This window comes from Myotis davidii, unplaced genomic scaffold (assembly GCF_000327345.1).
Source record: "Myotis davidii unplaced genomic scaffold, ASM32734v1 scaffold77, whole genome shotgun sequence".
Classification (NCBI taxonomy): domain Eukaryota; kingdom Metazoa; phylum Chordata; class Mammalia; order Chiroptera; family Vespertilionidae; genus Myotis; species Myotis davidii.
In genome coordinates this window covers 2,755,478-2,767,707 of record NW_006289713.1, presented here as the reverse complement: position 1 = coordinate 2,767,707, position 12,230 = coordinate 2,755,478, and the positions used below count along the sequence as shown (strand labels likewise).

General features: G+C 61.2%; 1 protein-coding gene across 1 annotated transcript in view; it reads left to right on the top strand.

Annotated features, from left to right (window-relative positions):
* Window positions 1-10,584, top strand: part of ZNF469 (zinc finger protein 469) — a 12,042-nt gene extending 1,458 nt beyond the window's left edge. Inside the window, 2 exon segments of the mRNA XM_015562929.1 lie at window positions 52-5,260; window positions 5,263-10,584. Of these exon segments, the coding sequence (XP_015418415.1) occupies window positions 52-5,260; window positions 5,263-10,161 (10,108 nt within the window). The 3' untranslated portion in view covers window positions 10,162-10,584.
* Window positions 10,585-12,230: the final 1,646 nt, after the last annotated feature.

Sequence of the window (12,230 nt, the reverse complement as noted above, 5' to 3'; positions counted from 1 at the left end):
AGGGGCCCCTGAGTGGCAGGGGGGCCGCCAGGTAGCCCTGGGTGCTGCCAGCAAGACTCCTGGACCTGGGGAGAAGCTGGTGCTGAGAAACAGCCCCGGCCAGCACAGCAGCAGCTCCCCGGGGCTGTTCACCTACAATGGGCTGCAGGACCCTGGAGCCCAGCCCCTGTTCTTTGGAGTGGCCCAGCCCCAGGTCTCACCCCAAGGTACCCCCAGCCTGCCCCCACCCAGGCTTGTGGGAGCCTCGCCCAGTGAGTCCCCACTGCCCTCACCCGCCACCAACACAGCCGGCAGCAGCACCTGCTCATCACTGTCACCGCTGTCCAGCAGCCCGGCCAACCCCAGCTCGGAGGAGAGCCAGGTCCCCGGCCCACTAGGGCCCTCTTCCTTCTTCCACCCCCCCAGCCACCCCCAGGAGAACAGCAGCCCCTTCCCATCCCCTGACCCCTCACATGCCCTCCCCATCCACTACCAGCCAGAGCCAGTCAAGACCTTCCCTTTCCCCACAGAGGTGCTGGGGGCTGAGGGTACCTTCAAATGCCTGGAGGAGGTCCCATTCCCCAGTGCGGTCTCCGAGGTGGGCAGTGGGGGTCTGGAGGGCTTCCCCCCAGAGCCGCCCCCCTACTCTGCCCATCACTTCCCCCTCAGCAGCGCCAGCCTGGACCAGCTGGATGTGCTGCTCACTTGCAAGCAGTGCGACCGAAACTACAGCAGCCTGGCCACCTTCCTGGAGCACCGGCAGTTTTGCAGCCTGCTCCTGGCCAGGACCAAGGACAGCCACCAGCAGCCCTCAGAGATGCCCAGGCCTTCCGCTGCCCCCTCTGTGCTGGCTGCCCCCAAAGCACCGGACCCCGGGAACCCAAGCCTTCTCAACCACACTAAGACGGTGCCCTTCCTGCTAGGGGGAGACCTCCGGGTGGATGGCAAAGACGACCCCCTGAGGACAACTTTCTTGCCCAACCTGACCACTGCCCCTTTCCCACTCTCTGCTGCGGACCTGGACCTGGAGGATGATGCCAAGCTGGACAGCCTCATCACCGAGGCACTCAACGGCCTGGAATATCAGTCAGACAACCCCGAGATCGACAGCAGTTTCATCGACGTCTTCGCTGATGAAGAACCTTCTGGCCCCAGAGGTACCAGTGCCGGGCTGCCCCCCAAGACCAGGGTAGGTGGGGCCATGCCAGAGAACAAATCCCATCATCCGCTCCCAACCATGGAGCCCCAGGCCCCCCACCCTGGGGATGGGGGCTACACAGCCTGCAGCCGGCCCAAAACTCGATCCCTGGGCCCAGTGCCTGCAGAGTCAAATAGGACCAGCCTGGCCAGCCAGCAGAGGAGAGGGAAGCAGTTTAAGTTTTCCCAGGGAGAACTGGACACAGCCAGCACTGCCAAGAGGTCAGGCAGGGGCACCAGAGCCTCCTGTCTGAGGCCCAGGAGGAGGGGCAAAAGGGCTGAGCCAGCCCCACACCGCCCCCGGGACCTCAGGACCCAAGCCCTCAAGAGCCACACAGATCCCTGTGGAAGGCTCCTCCCGGTGGAGACGAGGAGCTCTAAGCGCCTCCGACTGTCCCTGCGGAAGGATTCCCGGAGGAGGAAGGCCTGGGGAGGCACCTGGAGCAAGGAGCTCATCCACAAGATTGTGCAGCAGAAGAATCAGCTGCACAAGCAGCAGGCGCAGCAAGGCCAGGGCAGTTGCTTCTCCCTGGCGACCGAGAGGCCCGCGCCTAGCACCCTGGAGGGCAGGCTCCAGGAATACGACTATGCTTCAGAGTCCGAGGAAGAGGACAGCTTGCAGCCACGGGGCTCCCGCCTCAGAGGCCGGCCTCGACACGGCAGCCGGCGGTGGCGCCGAGGTGAGAAGAGGAAGGAAATGGACTTAGCCCTGGGTCCTAGAGAAGAGCGAAAGCAGCAGAAATCCAGGAAGGTCGTGAGGCAGGAAACCACAAAGCCAGGCAGGCCTTGCCCAGGCCCCAGTGAGAGCCCTGAGGGCCAGGGCCCACTGCAAAGCCCTGAGACCGTAGACAGCCCTAAGGAGAGAGACCCCAAGTGTCTCCTGCAGATTCCCACCAGCACCAAGACCCCAGAAGAAAACCATCCATCGCTGGACTTCCCTCAAGAAGATGTTCCTCCTGACACCACAAAGCTTCTCAGAGATGTCTCGGGCTCTCCTCCGTCCACCTGTGTGGAAGGAAGTCTCTGTCCCCCAGCCCCTGAGCAACCACAGCCAGGCAGGGAGGACGCCACGGTGCCCCACGGGAGCTCAGCACTGCCAGGTGCAGGCAGCCTGCTGGGTGTCCCCCTGTGCACAGAACCCCCCATCTCTCATGACAAAGGGGACCCCCCTGCCTGCCTGCCAGGAGAATTGCTGGTCCCCATCACTGACACCACTGCTGCCTACCCCGAGCCCAGCACCCTGTTTTTAAAGACCCCTGATCTTGGGTGTGACTCTGCTCTTTTTAACAGAGACTCCCTGGTTCCAGCTGCCAAAATGGAGCCCCAGCCCTACAACAGCCCTCCCAGAAAGTTGCTCCTTGGACCCAAAGACCTGGCTGGCTGTTTCCCCAAAGACTTGTACTCCAAGCCCTTGACTCTAGACTCTCCTGCAGCCAGTAGCAGACACCTGTGCCAGGAGGGTGTGGACCCCAGTTCCCTCAAACCAAAACCTCCCAGGAATCCACCCTACACAGTGGACACGGACCCAGGCAAAGCCGAATCACCGCTGACCTTGGAGTCCACGCCTCTCCTCTCAGGGCTGCCCATGGATGAGTTCGACTCACCGATCTACAGCAGCCTGTCCGGAAACGGGGACGCGCCGTCACCGCCTACACGCATTGATCCACCCGCAAGGAAACCCCAGCTGGACCCATCCTACCCCTCATTTCTGCCTGAGAAGGACTGGTCTCTGCTGGAGGAAGTTTCCCCAGTGCTCTCCAGCCATCTGGACCATTCTCCTGACCGCTCAGGGGCAAAGGTGTTCAGTAAGAGGTGTCCTCGTGAAAGGACAACAGCCGCCACCCCTCCGCCTTTGCCGTGCAAGGTTAGCGAATGTGGCATCACTTTTATGAGCAGCCTGCCTGAGGATGAACTAGAGATCAAACGATTGGTTACCGAATTGGAAAGTCAGCTGCAAAGCAAAGGTGAGCAGGAGGCCCCGGGAGAGCTGCGTGGAGCTCAGCACACGGGCAGAATGCGCTCGGGCACAGGCACCCCGCTGCCCATCCATCAGGCGGCTTCACCCCAGAAGGACTCATTCTCCACAGCTGACCTCACTGATCTTGGGGAACTGAGTCCACACCAGGAAGGGGCAGAAACAGCCGTGGCCACCACAGAGGGGACCCTAGGGAGCCCCCAGGAGGAGTGGCCCTCATTTCACCTGAGAGAAGCAGCCCCTCCCCCTGCCTCCCACAAAGACCAGGCTGCTGGGGCTTCTTTCAGGCCCGCTGGGGCTAGCCCCAGTTTCCAGCCCGTGCAGAACACCAGAGTCTCCAGGAGAGGGCTCCCTGAGGCGGAAGAGGGCTGCAGGGGCTGCCCAGAAGCCTGTCTCCCAGACCCCGGAGAGCCACTCAAACCCGCCTCGGACAGAGGGAAGTTAGTGAAGTGCAGCCCAAACCATGAGCCTTTGTTTCCTAAAAATAACAAGGCCACCGGAATCCATTACAACGAAGACGTCCTGCTGCTCCTTCCCTGCACTCAAACAGGGGGATCCTGCAAGACGCAGGGGCCCGGCCAAGATGCCCCTGAGTTGGAGGGGCTCAGCAGTCCTGTTGCCCATCTGGCACCTGACTTGGCATTTCAGGGTGCTGCAGTTCTGCATCTGGGTGCCAGTCCACCTACTGGTACCAGTCACAGTGAGGCCCTCAAGGGACATTCTCTAAGCAGTGCAGATGGGGCAGAAGAAACAGGTCCCCTCCACCCTGCAGCAGGGAGCCCTGGCTCTGAGGGTAACAAGAAGGTTGTACCAGCAGGGGCCTCGCCAAGTCCTGGCTGCATACCCAACATCAGTCCTGGCTGGAGGCCCCAGGACCCAGCCGAAAGCCCCCTATGTCAACTCCAGCTCCTGGTGGCAGGAGCAGCTGAGAATGAAGATGATGACCAGAGCTTACAGGGGCCTCAGCTGGCCAACACCCAGAGCTCTCAACAGAGCAACCCCTCAGATGTGGAAGGGGACATCATAGAATGTGGGAATGTGGCCCAGGGCCCTGGTAAGGGTTCAGATGGCGGGGTGCAGGTGACAGCTATCTCTGAAATGGCCAGATGTCAGCTGAGGCCAGAAGCAGGTGGCCATCTGGGCTCACTCAGCCAGGCTGAGAAGCTCAAAGGCCCAGGCGAAGCCAGCCAGCTGCAACCAGATAACTGGGGGAGCCTGGGGAGCCCAGACAACCACACCACAGTTAATGCTGATCCTGAAACTACACAGGCCAGCCCCGCTGGGGCTGCCCAGCTAGGGGGGCAGGTCCGGGGAAGCAGACCGAACTTGGGCCTTCAAAATGAGGCACAGTCCACTCCCAGCCCCTCCTCCTCTGATGTGGAATCTTTAGTCCCGGTCTTGACAGCAACCCATGTCCAAAATGGGCCTGAGGATTGGACTCCAGAGGTGGCCAGTCCAGGCCTTAAGAAACACCTGCTACTCAATGGGGAGAGCGCAGAGCTCCCCATGAGAGACCTGGCCAGCTGTGCCCCCTTGCCCATTTCTGCAGCCACCCCTGTTCCCTGCAGCCTTGAGCACCTGCTCCAGGAAGACCCTCCCACAGTGCCTTCAGGTGAGCTGAGGGGGCTGCTCCCAGTGTCACCATCCCTCGGGGACCCTACCAGCATGAAGCACCTGCCAGCCTATTCCTCTGCCTGTACAGCTCTAAAAAGGGCTGACTGCACCCCAGCTCCCACAGATGCTAGGGCTGAAGGGTCCCTGGTGACCTCCTCATCTTTGAGGACAAGCTCTTGTGGCCTCAAGGAAAGCCTGGTTTGCCACTCTCTCCTAGGGGAACGGAGCCCACTGGAAGACACTTCTACAGGCCAGCCCGGTCTCATCAATGCCTTCATTTCCACCCATGTGGGGGACCACCCTGAAGGCTACATGCCAAGATCCCCAGAGGGTTCTAGAAAAGAGAGGCTGAGGGGATCTCCTGCCTATGATGTCCCTTCTCCCCCATCAAGGGCCATGTCCCCAGGAGTGACCGTCCAGGCTGCAGCCCTACCCGGCATTTTTTTTTCACAGATGGCATGGGAGCAGTTAGAGGCCCCAGGGATGAGTGGCCAGACCCCCACCGCAGGGGAGCACTGCCCCACAGCAGCCCAGACAGGATGCCCGAGGGCCCCTCCTCAGAACACCCAGGACACAGGGAAGGCCAGAGCATCACCACTGCGCCCGCTGACGCTTCCTCCCAGGCGACAGCAGGGCCAGAGCCTCGTGCCTGCCGGGAAGGTGAGGCCGGGGCCAGCACCCAGGGCGAGGAGGACCTTAAGATACCTGGGGCTGGGCACCCTGGCATTTCAAAGGCCTCAGCAGCTGGCACCAGAGGCCCGACAGTCACCTGCCCTTGTGAGGAGCTCCAACAGGACAGAGCCACGTCTCTGAGCAGCACAGCCAGCAACTCCAGGCCCAGCTCCCCACAGAGCCTCAGAAATGTCCCCCAGCAGGTGCCCCAGGGGGACCTTCTATGTCCCCAGGACCCCAAACAGAAGCCTTGTGGCTTTAAAAACAGCCCCATATCTACTGAGAGCAGCTGCTGGAAGAACCGAGACCCCAGAGGGCGACCTGTGACCTGTGAGGTCTGCTCGGCCACCTTCCGATCCGGACCAGGCCTGAGCCGCCACAGAGCCAGGAAGCACAGGCTACAGGGGGTCACCTCCCAGCCAAGCCCCCCAGCCCTGGCTGCTCCCCAATCTGGGGAGCCTGTAGCTCAGATGAGCCACCCCCCTGGAAAGAAAAGCCACAGGGCACCCAGGAAGGAGAAACCGAGGCACAGGCTGAGCAGCCCCAGTCACACTGCTGGGTCACCTCCACTCCAGGGCTCCAGGGCTCCTGAGGATGCCCCAAGTCCCAAGATGTCCAAGGGGCTCAGGCGGGGGGTCAGCATTGTGAGAACACCAGTCAGTCCCCCGAGCCGGGAACCACACCCCCCAGGCCTGGTGAAGCAAGAAGGGGGCTCAAGGCCTGAAGAGCCCAGGAAATGGGACTTGCTGCAGAGGGACGACCCCTGTCCCAATCGGGCAGAGAGAAGAGGAGGCAAGAGGCGGGGTAGAGCGCCCATGGGCATCCCCCGCGAGTCAGAGGGGAAATCAAATAAGAAATCGAGAAAGCCAAGAGCGAGAAGGTTCCGGGAGGAGAGCGGTCCTCCAGTCTCTCCTGATGTGATTTCAGATAGAAGCCACTGGAATCCATCAACTGCGACTGTCAATTACCCACCCCCTCTGAGCCACTGCCTCTCACAGGAGGCAGAGCAGGAGACCGAGGTCACACAGCTGCCTCTCCTCCTGGCCACAGGACTGGAGGAGACGTCCACACAGAAGTCACCTGGGAAGTGGGTGGCACCTCCAGGGAGAATGGAGGGGGTGCCTCCTGCAGAAGAGACAAGGGACCCGAAGGCAGCCTTGGCAAGGGAGTCCTGGGGACCCAGAGAGACCAGGACATCGGGTGTCTGCAGAGAACTGTCAAGGGCAGCTGGGGGTACACCTGCAGGGCACAGCAGTGCAGCCGAGAGTGGGTCAGGGCAAGGAGTCTGGGAAGGGCACAAGCCCCCCCGGGAACCCTCAAGCCCCCCAGAGACTTGTGGTTCTGAAGCAGGTGACACCATCAGCAGTTGCCTCCAGGGCCCCCTGTACAATCCAGAAGACAGGGCCCAGGAGCATGGAAGTGTCGGGGACCCTCTGAGCTTGTTTGATGACGAAGCCTCCTTTTCCCAGCTCTTCCCTCTGGGCAACCACTTAACTCGGAAGAAGAACCCCCGAGTCTATGGGAAGCGCTGTAAAAAGCCAAAGCCTCCGCCATTGCCAGAGCCCTGGGAGTTCCGGGGCAGTGAAACTCTGCCCTCCGCCCACATGCCCACAGATCTCAGTGACTCAGGCTCCCTCTGCCTGTCCCTCGAGGACCCATGGAGTGACGAGGCCATGGGCCTGCCTGAGTCCTTCCTCCTGGAGGGCTTTCTCAGCAGCAAGATGCCTGGCATTGACCCCTGGGCCCCAGGACCCAGCCTTTGGGCCCTGGAGCCTGACCCAGAGGCGGACGGTGCCGAGCAGGAACCCTCCTGCAGTGCCAAGGACCACCCGTCAGAGAACATCCCTGAGCTGCACATGGTCCCAGCGGCTTGGCGAGGTCTGGAGCTGCAGGCCCCCGCTGATGAGACCGCCTCTTCTCTTGGGGACATGAGCCCTGAGCCCCCCAACCTGGAGCAAGAACACTACAACTGCGGGCTCCCGGGGAATGCCGTGGCTCTTGAGAGGCTCAGCACCAGATTTGAGATGCAAGATATATGCTTTCTGGGCCCCTGCGAAGACCCTGTGGCTCTCTCCAACATGACCTTCTTAGACTTCAAGGCCACAGTGAACTCCCAGGGGTCACGGAGCAAAAGGCCAGAGGAGGTGGCCAAGGCCAAAAGGGCCCCAGTCAGAGACCGGAATGCCAGGGCCAAGAGGACACCCTACAAGTGCAGGGTGTGCTTCCAGCGCTTTCATGGCCTGGGAGAGCTGGACCTCCATAAGCTGGCGCACAGCCCCTCACCGCCCCCCACCTGCTACATGTGTGTGGAGCGCAGGTTTGGCTCTCGGGAGCTGCTGAGGGAGCACCTGCAGGAGAAGCATGTGCAGGGCCGGGCGGGGCTGTGGGCCTGCGGCATGTGCCTGCGGGAGGTGGCCGATGTCTGGATGTACAACGAGCACCTGCGTGAACATGCCCTACGGTTTGCCCGGAAGGGGCCGGCACGGAGGTCCCTGGGAGACCCATCTGGAAGCTGGGAGGGGGATAGCACTGTCACACACTTCCTGAGCAGCATGATGGGGCAGGCTTCCAAACCCCACAGGGGCAAGTGCTCAGTTGGCCAGGCAAATGGGGGCCCTGCAGAGAGGGAGAAGCCAAAACCCAAGGCTCGTACCAAAAACTCAAACCAGGATGGCACTTTGGTGCCAGACAGCACCTTAGCCAAAAGCAGTCCATCAACCTGTGCAAACCCAGCTCTGCCCAGCAGTTCTGCCACGCTCCCTGGCTCCACCAAGACGTGCCCCAGCCTGTCCCCTGCCCCCCGCCCCAACCGAGAGCCCCTACCCCACACCGTCCCGGTGCATCAGGACTGCAAGGACCCCTCCCGAGACTGCCACCACTGCGGCAAGCGGTTCCCCAAGCCTTTCAAGCTGCAGCGCCACCTTGCGGTGCACAGCCCGCAGCGTGTCTTCCTGTGCCCCCAGTGCCCTAGGGTCTACCCCGAGCCCTGCGAGCTGCGTGCGCACCTCGCCAGGGAGCACGGGGTGAGGGAGGAGCTGGAGCTGCAACACACCCCACTGTATGACTGTGAGCTCTGTGCCAACGTCACCCACATCAGCAAGCGGTCCTTCATCTGCAGCTCTTGCAACTACACGTTCGCCAAGAAGGAGCAGTTTGACCGACACATGGACAAACACCTGAGGAGGGGGCAGCAGCCCTTCACATTCCGCGGGGTGCGGAGGCCAGGCGCCTCTGGGCAGAAGACACAGGCCCGGGAGGGCTCACTACCTAGTAAACGGCGCAGAGTGGCCACGCCCAGCAGCGCCCCTGGGCCCGTCGTGGACAGGTCTCTGTCTCTGGGCAGCAGCCCCGCTCTGAGCGAGGCATCCATGCCAGCCCTGCTCCAGCCCTGCCTAGAGGCGGCTCCTGGTGGCACCCAGGGCCAGCCCAGGACCCCAGAGAGGCCCATGGATCTTGAGAGCCACCTGGCCAGGGGCAACAAGCTGCCCTCTGACTCCCAAGAGTTCATTCTCCCATCTCTGTCTCCTTTCCCAGCAGCCTCAGCTGATGGCAAAGATGACCACAAGCCAGACCAAGCCCTGGAGAGCCCCCCAGATGGGGCTTCCCCAGGCAGCCCTGGGCCTCTTCTCCAGCAGGCTCTACCTCTGGAAGGATTTCTGCCCCAGCCAGGGCCCAGAGGCCAAGCCTCAGAGAGCCTATTCTCAGGGAAAGGCAGGACGCCGAGTGCCCCTGGCAAATGTGCCCCTGACCATCACCCAGAAGCCCCCTCCATGCTCCGGAAGGAGAAGCAGGCATCCACATGCCACATGGCGTCCGAGGGGGACAAGGGAGTCCCCTCCCATAAGGGTAGTGCCACCAAGCACGGGAGCTGTCAGAGTTCATCAAAGGACAGGCCAACTCTGTCTATCCCCGGCAAAGCTCCCAAGGTCCCGGTGCAATCGAAGAAGGCCGCAGCCAGCCCAAAGCCTGGAGAGCCGGCCCGTAGCACTGAGGACAGGCAGAAGCCCACAGCCCTCAAAGCCAAGCCAGGCCCCAGCTCCCAGGGCAGTGGAGGCCCACAGCACAGCACCAAGACAGCAGGTGGCAGCCAGCCTCAGCCAGCCAGTGGGCAGCTCCAGAGCGAAACAGCCACCACCCCCTCCAAGCCCAACTGCCCAGCCCAGAGCCCCGCCCCAGACAAGCCCCCCACTCGAGCCCCAGCCAAGGGCTACTCCAAGGCCCCCAGGGAAGCTGGTGACCAGGGGCCCCAAGGGAGCCTGGTCCCCAGGGAGGATAGGGAGGGCAAAGAGAAGAAGAGAAAGGGCCGGGCCCTGGGGCCAAGCAAGAGTGAAAGTGTGGGGAGCTTGGGAAGGGCCCCTTCAGTCCCTGACAAACCCCGCCGGGCTCCCCGGAAGCAGGCTGCCCCCAGCCGTGTGCTCCCTGCCAAGCCCAGGCCCGGGAGCCAGAGCAGCATTACACTGCCTCAGCCCTCAGAGCAGCAGCGGGGGGAGCCCAGCCACACACACCGGGACTTCAGACGCAGCAGAGACGGACTAGGCAAAGCCTTCCCCCAGGCGAGACCCCTGCACAGGACCCCCAAGAGGGGCAGAGCTGTCCGCGGTGCTGACCATGCCAATCCCCGAGCCTGCTGGACTGCTGAGTCCCAGAGCGACCTCCTCAGCCAGCTCTTCGGACAGAGACTAACCAGCTTCAAGATCCCTCTGAAAAAGGACTCCTCTGAGTAACTTACAGGAGTGAGAGGGCGCATGGGAGAAGGGCTGGGGGATGAACCCAGTGAATAAGGGTCTCCTGTCTACACTGGCAAGCTTCAACACTCAGAGTTTGATTGGTGGCCACATCTTAATCCACCTGACTTACCAGGCAAATGCTCAGACTCCAGTGTTAGAGCTGAGACTCTAATGCTTGGAGTAGGGCCTGGGGTTGACGGACAGCAATGCCCTTCCACCTAGAAGGTGAGGGTGAGGGGCTGGCCAGCAGCAGGCTCTTTGAGACCACGCCGCTGTTTTTTCAGTACCAAGAACTTGAAGAGCAGCTCACACCTTGCATCCCTTGCGCCCCCTCCTTTGAAGGTTTGGACAGGCTCCTCCCCTCTGTGTCACCGAGTAGGGAAGTAAGTTGCGGCAACCACGGTCGGATCACAGCAGGACCCCTCTTACGGTCGGATCACAGCAGGACCCCTCTTGGTCTTGCTGCTGTTGCTGCAATTCCAAAGTGGCCTTACAAATCAAAAGGGGGGCTCTCCACCTAGTGACCTGTGAGCTGCCTGGCCCCCCGAGCACATGGTCGTGGTGGCCACTATCCACACCACAGACAGAAGCGCTGGTTTTCAGTGCACCTTGACCCCTGAGGACCAGGTTCCCACGTGGACTGGGAGGAAGCTGCTCAACAGCCAGCTCTCACCAGTTCTTCCTGCCCATCCCCCACACCACCCCAGCCTCTGTGGTTGCCTTTCTAGAGCTTTCCTCCTACACAGAGCTCTCGGCTGGCAAGTTTCAGCAATTTAGCTCTGAAGTTTCTGGTGCTATTTTCATGTTGTAATGTGAATACAGGCTTCCTTGATTTGTTTTACCTGGGTGGGTTGGGAGGGGAGACAGGCTGGAGAGGTGAGAAGGGGGCTGCATGGAAGGCCCACAGGCACCAGCCGCCCCAAGAAGTCTTTCACTGGCTCCCCGGTCAGCAGGCTCCAGCCCCAGGGTTGCAGTCAGAGAAGCTGGCTGGGACACTCAGGGCCGGGTGTGGCGCTGCTGGCATCTCATGCACTGATGTGACCCAGGGCTCGGTATGCACGTCCTTTTGACAGAATCGTGTCTTCGAAGGGAGGAGGAGTGTGGGGGAGACTTCCTTCTGTTCTTGGTGTCTGAGGTCCAGTTTGTTTCCTTCTGTTTTTTTTCATTTTTACCTTGAGTACAATGTGCATGTCAAAAGTTTTTATTTTGGTATTTTGAAAGAGACCAAACCAGGGCCAAATCTCCTTTCTAGAAGGTGTTGTGTGCCCCTCAGAATGCCTCTTTAGTGCTGACAAATAAAACATGGGGAACTTTGCGGCTGTGCTATGCGAACCACAGCAAACTCATCCTGTCAAATACATTCCCACTATTTTCACAGAAAGCTTCTGCTGTGTGGCGTCGGTCCTCCAACCAGCCCCCCCGCCTGCCCACCTGGGCCCAGACCTGACTCATGGGGTGTCAGCTTCAGCTGCCACTTTTGTCCTGAAACCAGGCCTACCTGGCCCTGTAGAGCCTCCCCCAAGCAGCAGAGCGGTCCCACCAGCCCCTCCAGGATTGGTAACCCGTGCAGATAATGCCATTGGGCAGCCTCACTTTGTTTCTGAAGCTTTCAGAGCAGGAAAGACAGAAAATCATTAACTCAGCTCAGTTTAGGGGACACAGGAAGGCAGCAGAGGCAGCATGAGGGGTAAAACCAGGAGACCCTCCCCCATCGCAGGCTCAGACCCACGGGGCTCACCCAGACCTGAAGACCCCCCTCAAAGACTCCAGTGTCTGGGACATGTGCCTGGAGGGCAAGCGAGGCTGTCTAGAGTCAGGCACCCATCTGGCCCTGCCCTTGACAAACACCTGGGCCCAGCATGAGGGGTATCGCTCAGAGCAGGTCCCCCATAACACGTGCTGGGTAGAGGAGAAGAGCCTCGCCAAGCCCTCTCCACAGGAAGAGGGATCCCACCTGTGAAATGGTAACGGGAGCCTCATCACTTCTGTCCAGGCCCACAGACCCCTGCCCCAGCGACACTCCCCTGCCTGCCTGGCTCACCTTCATCCCGCCAGGCTTGACTGTG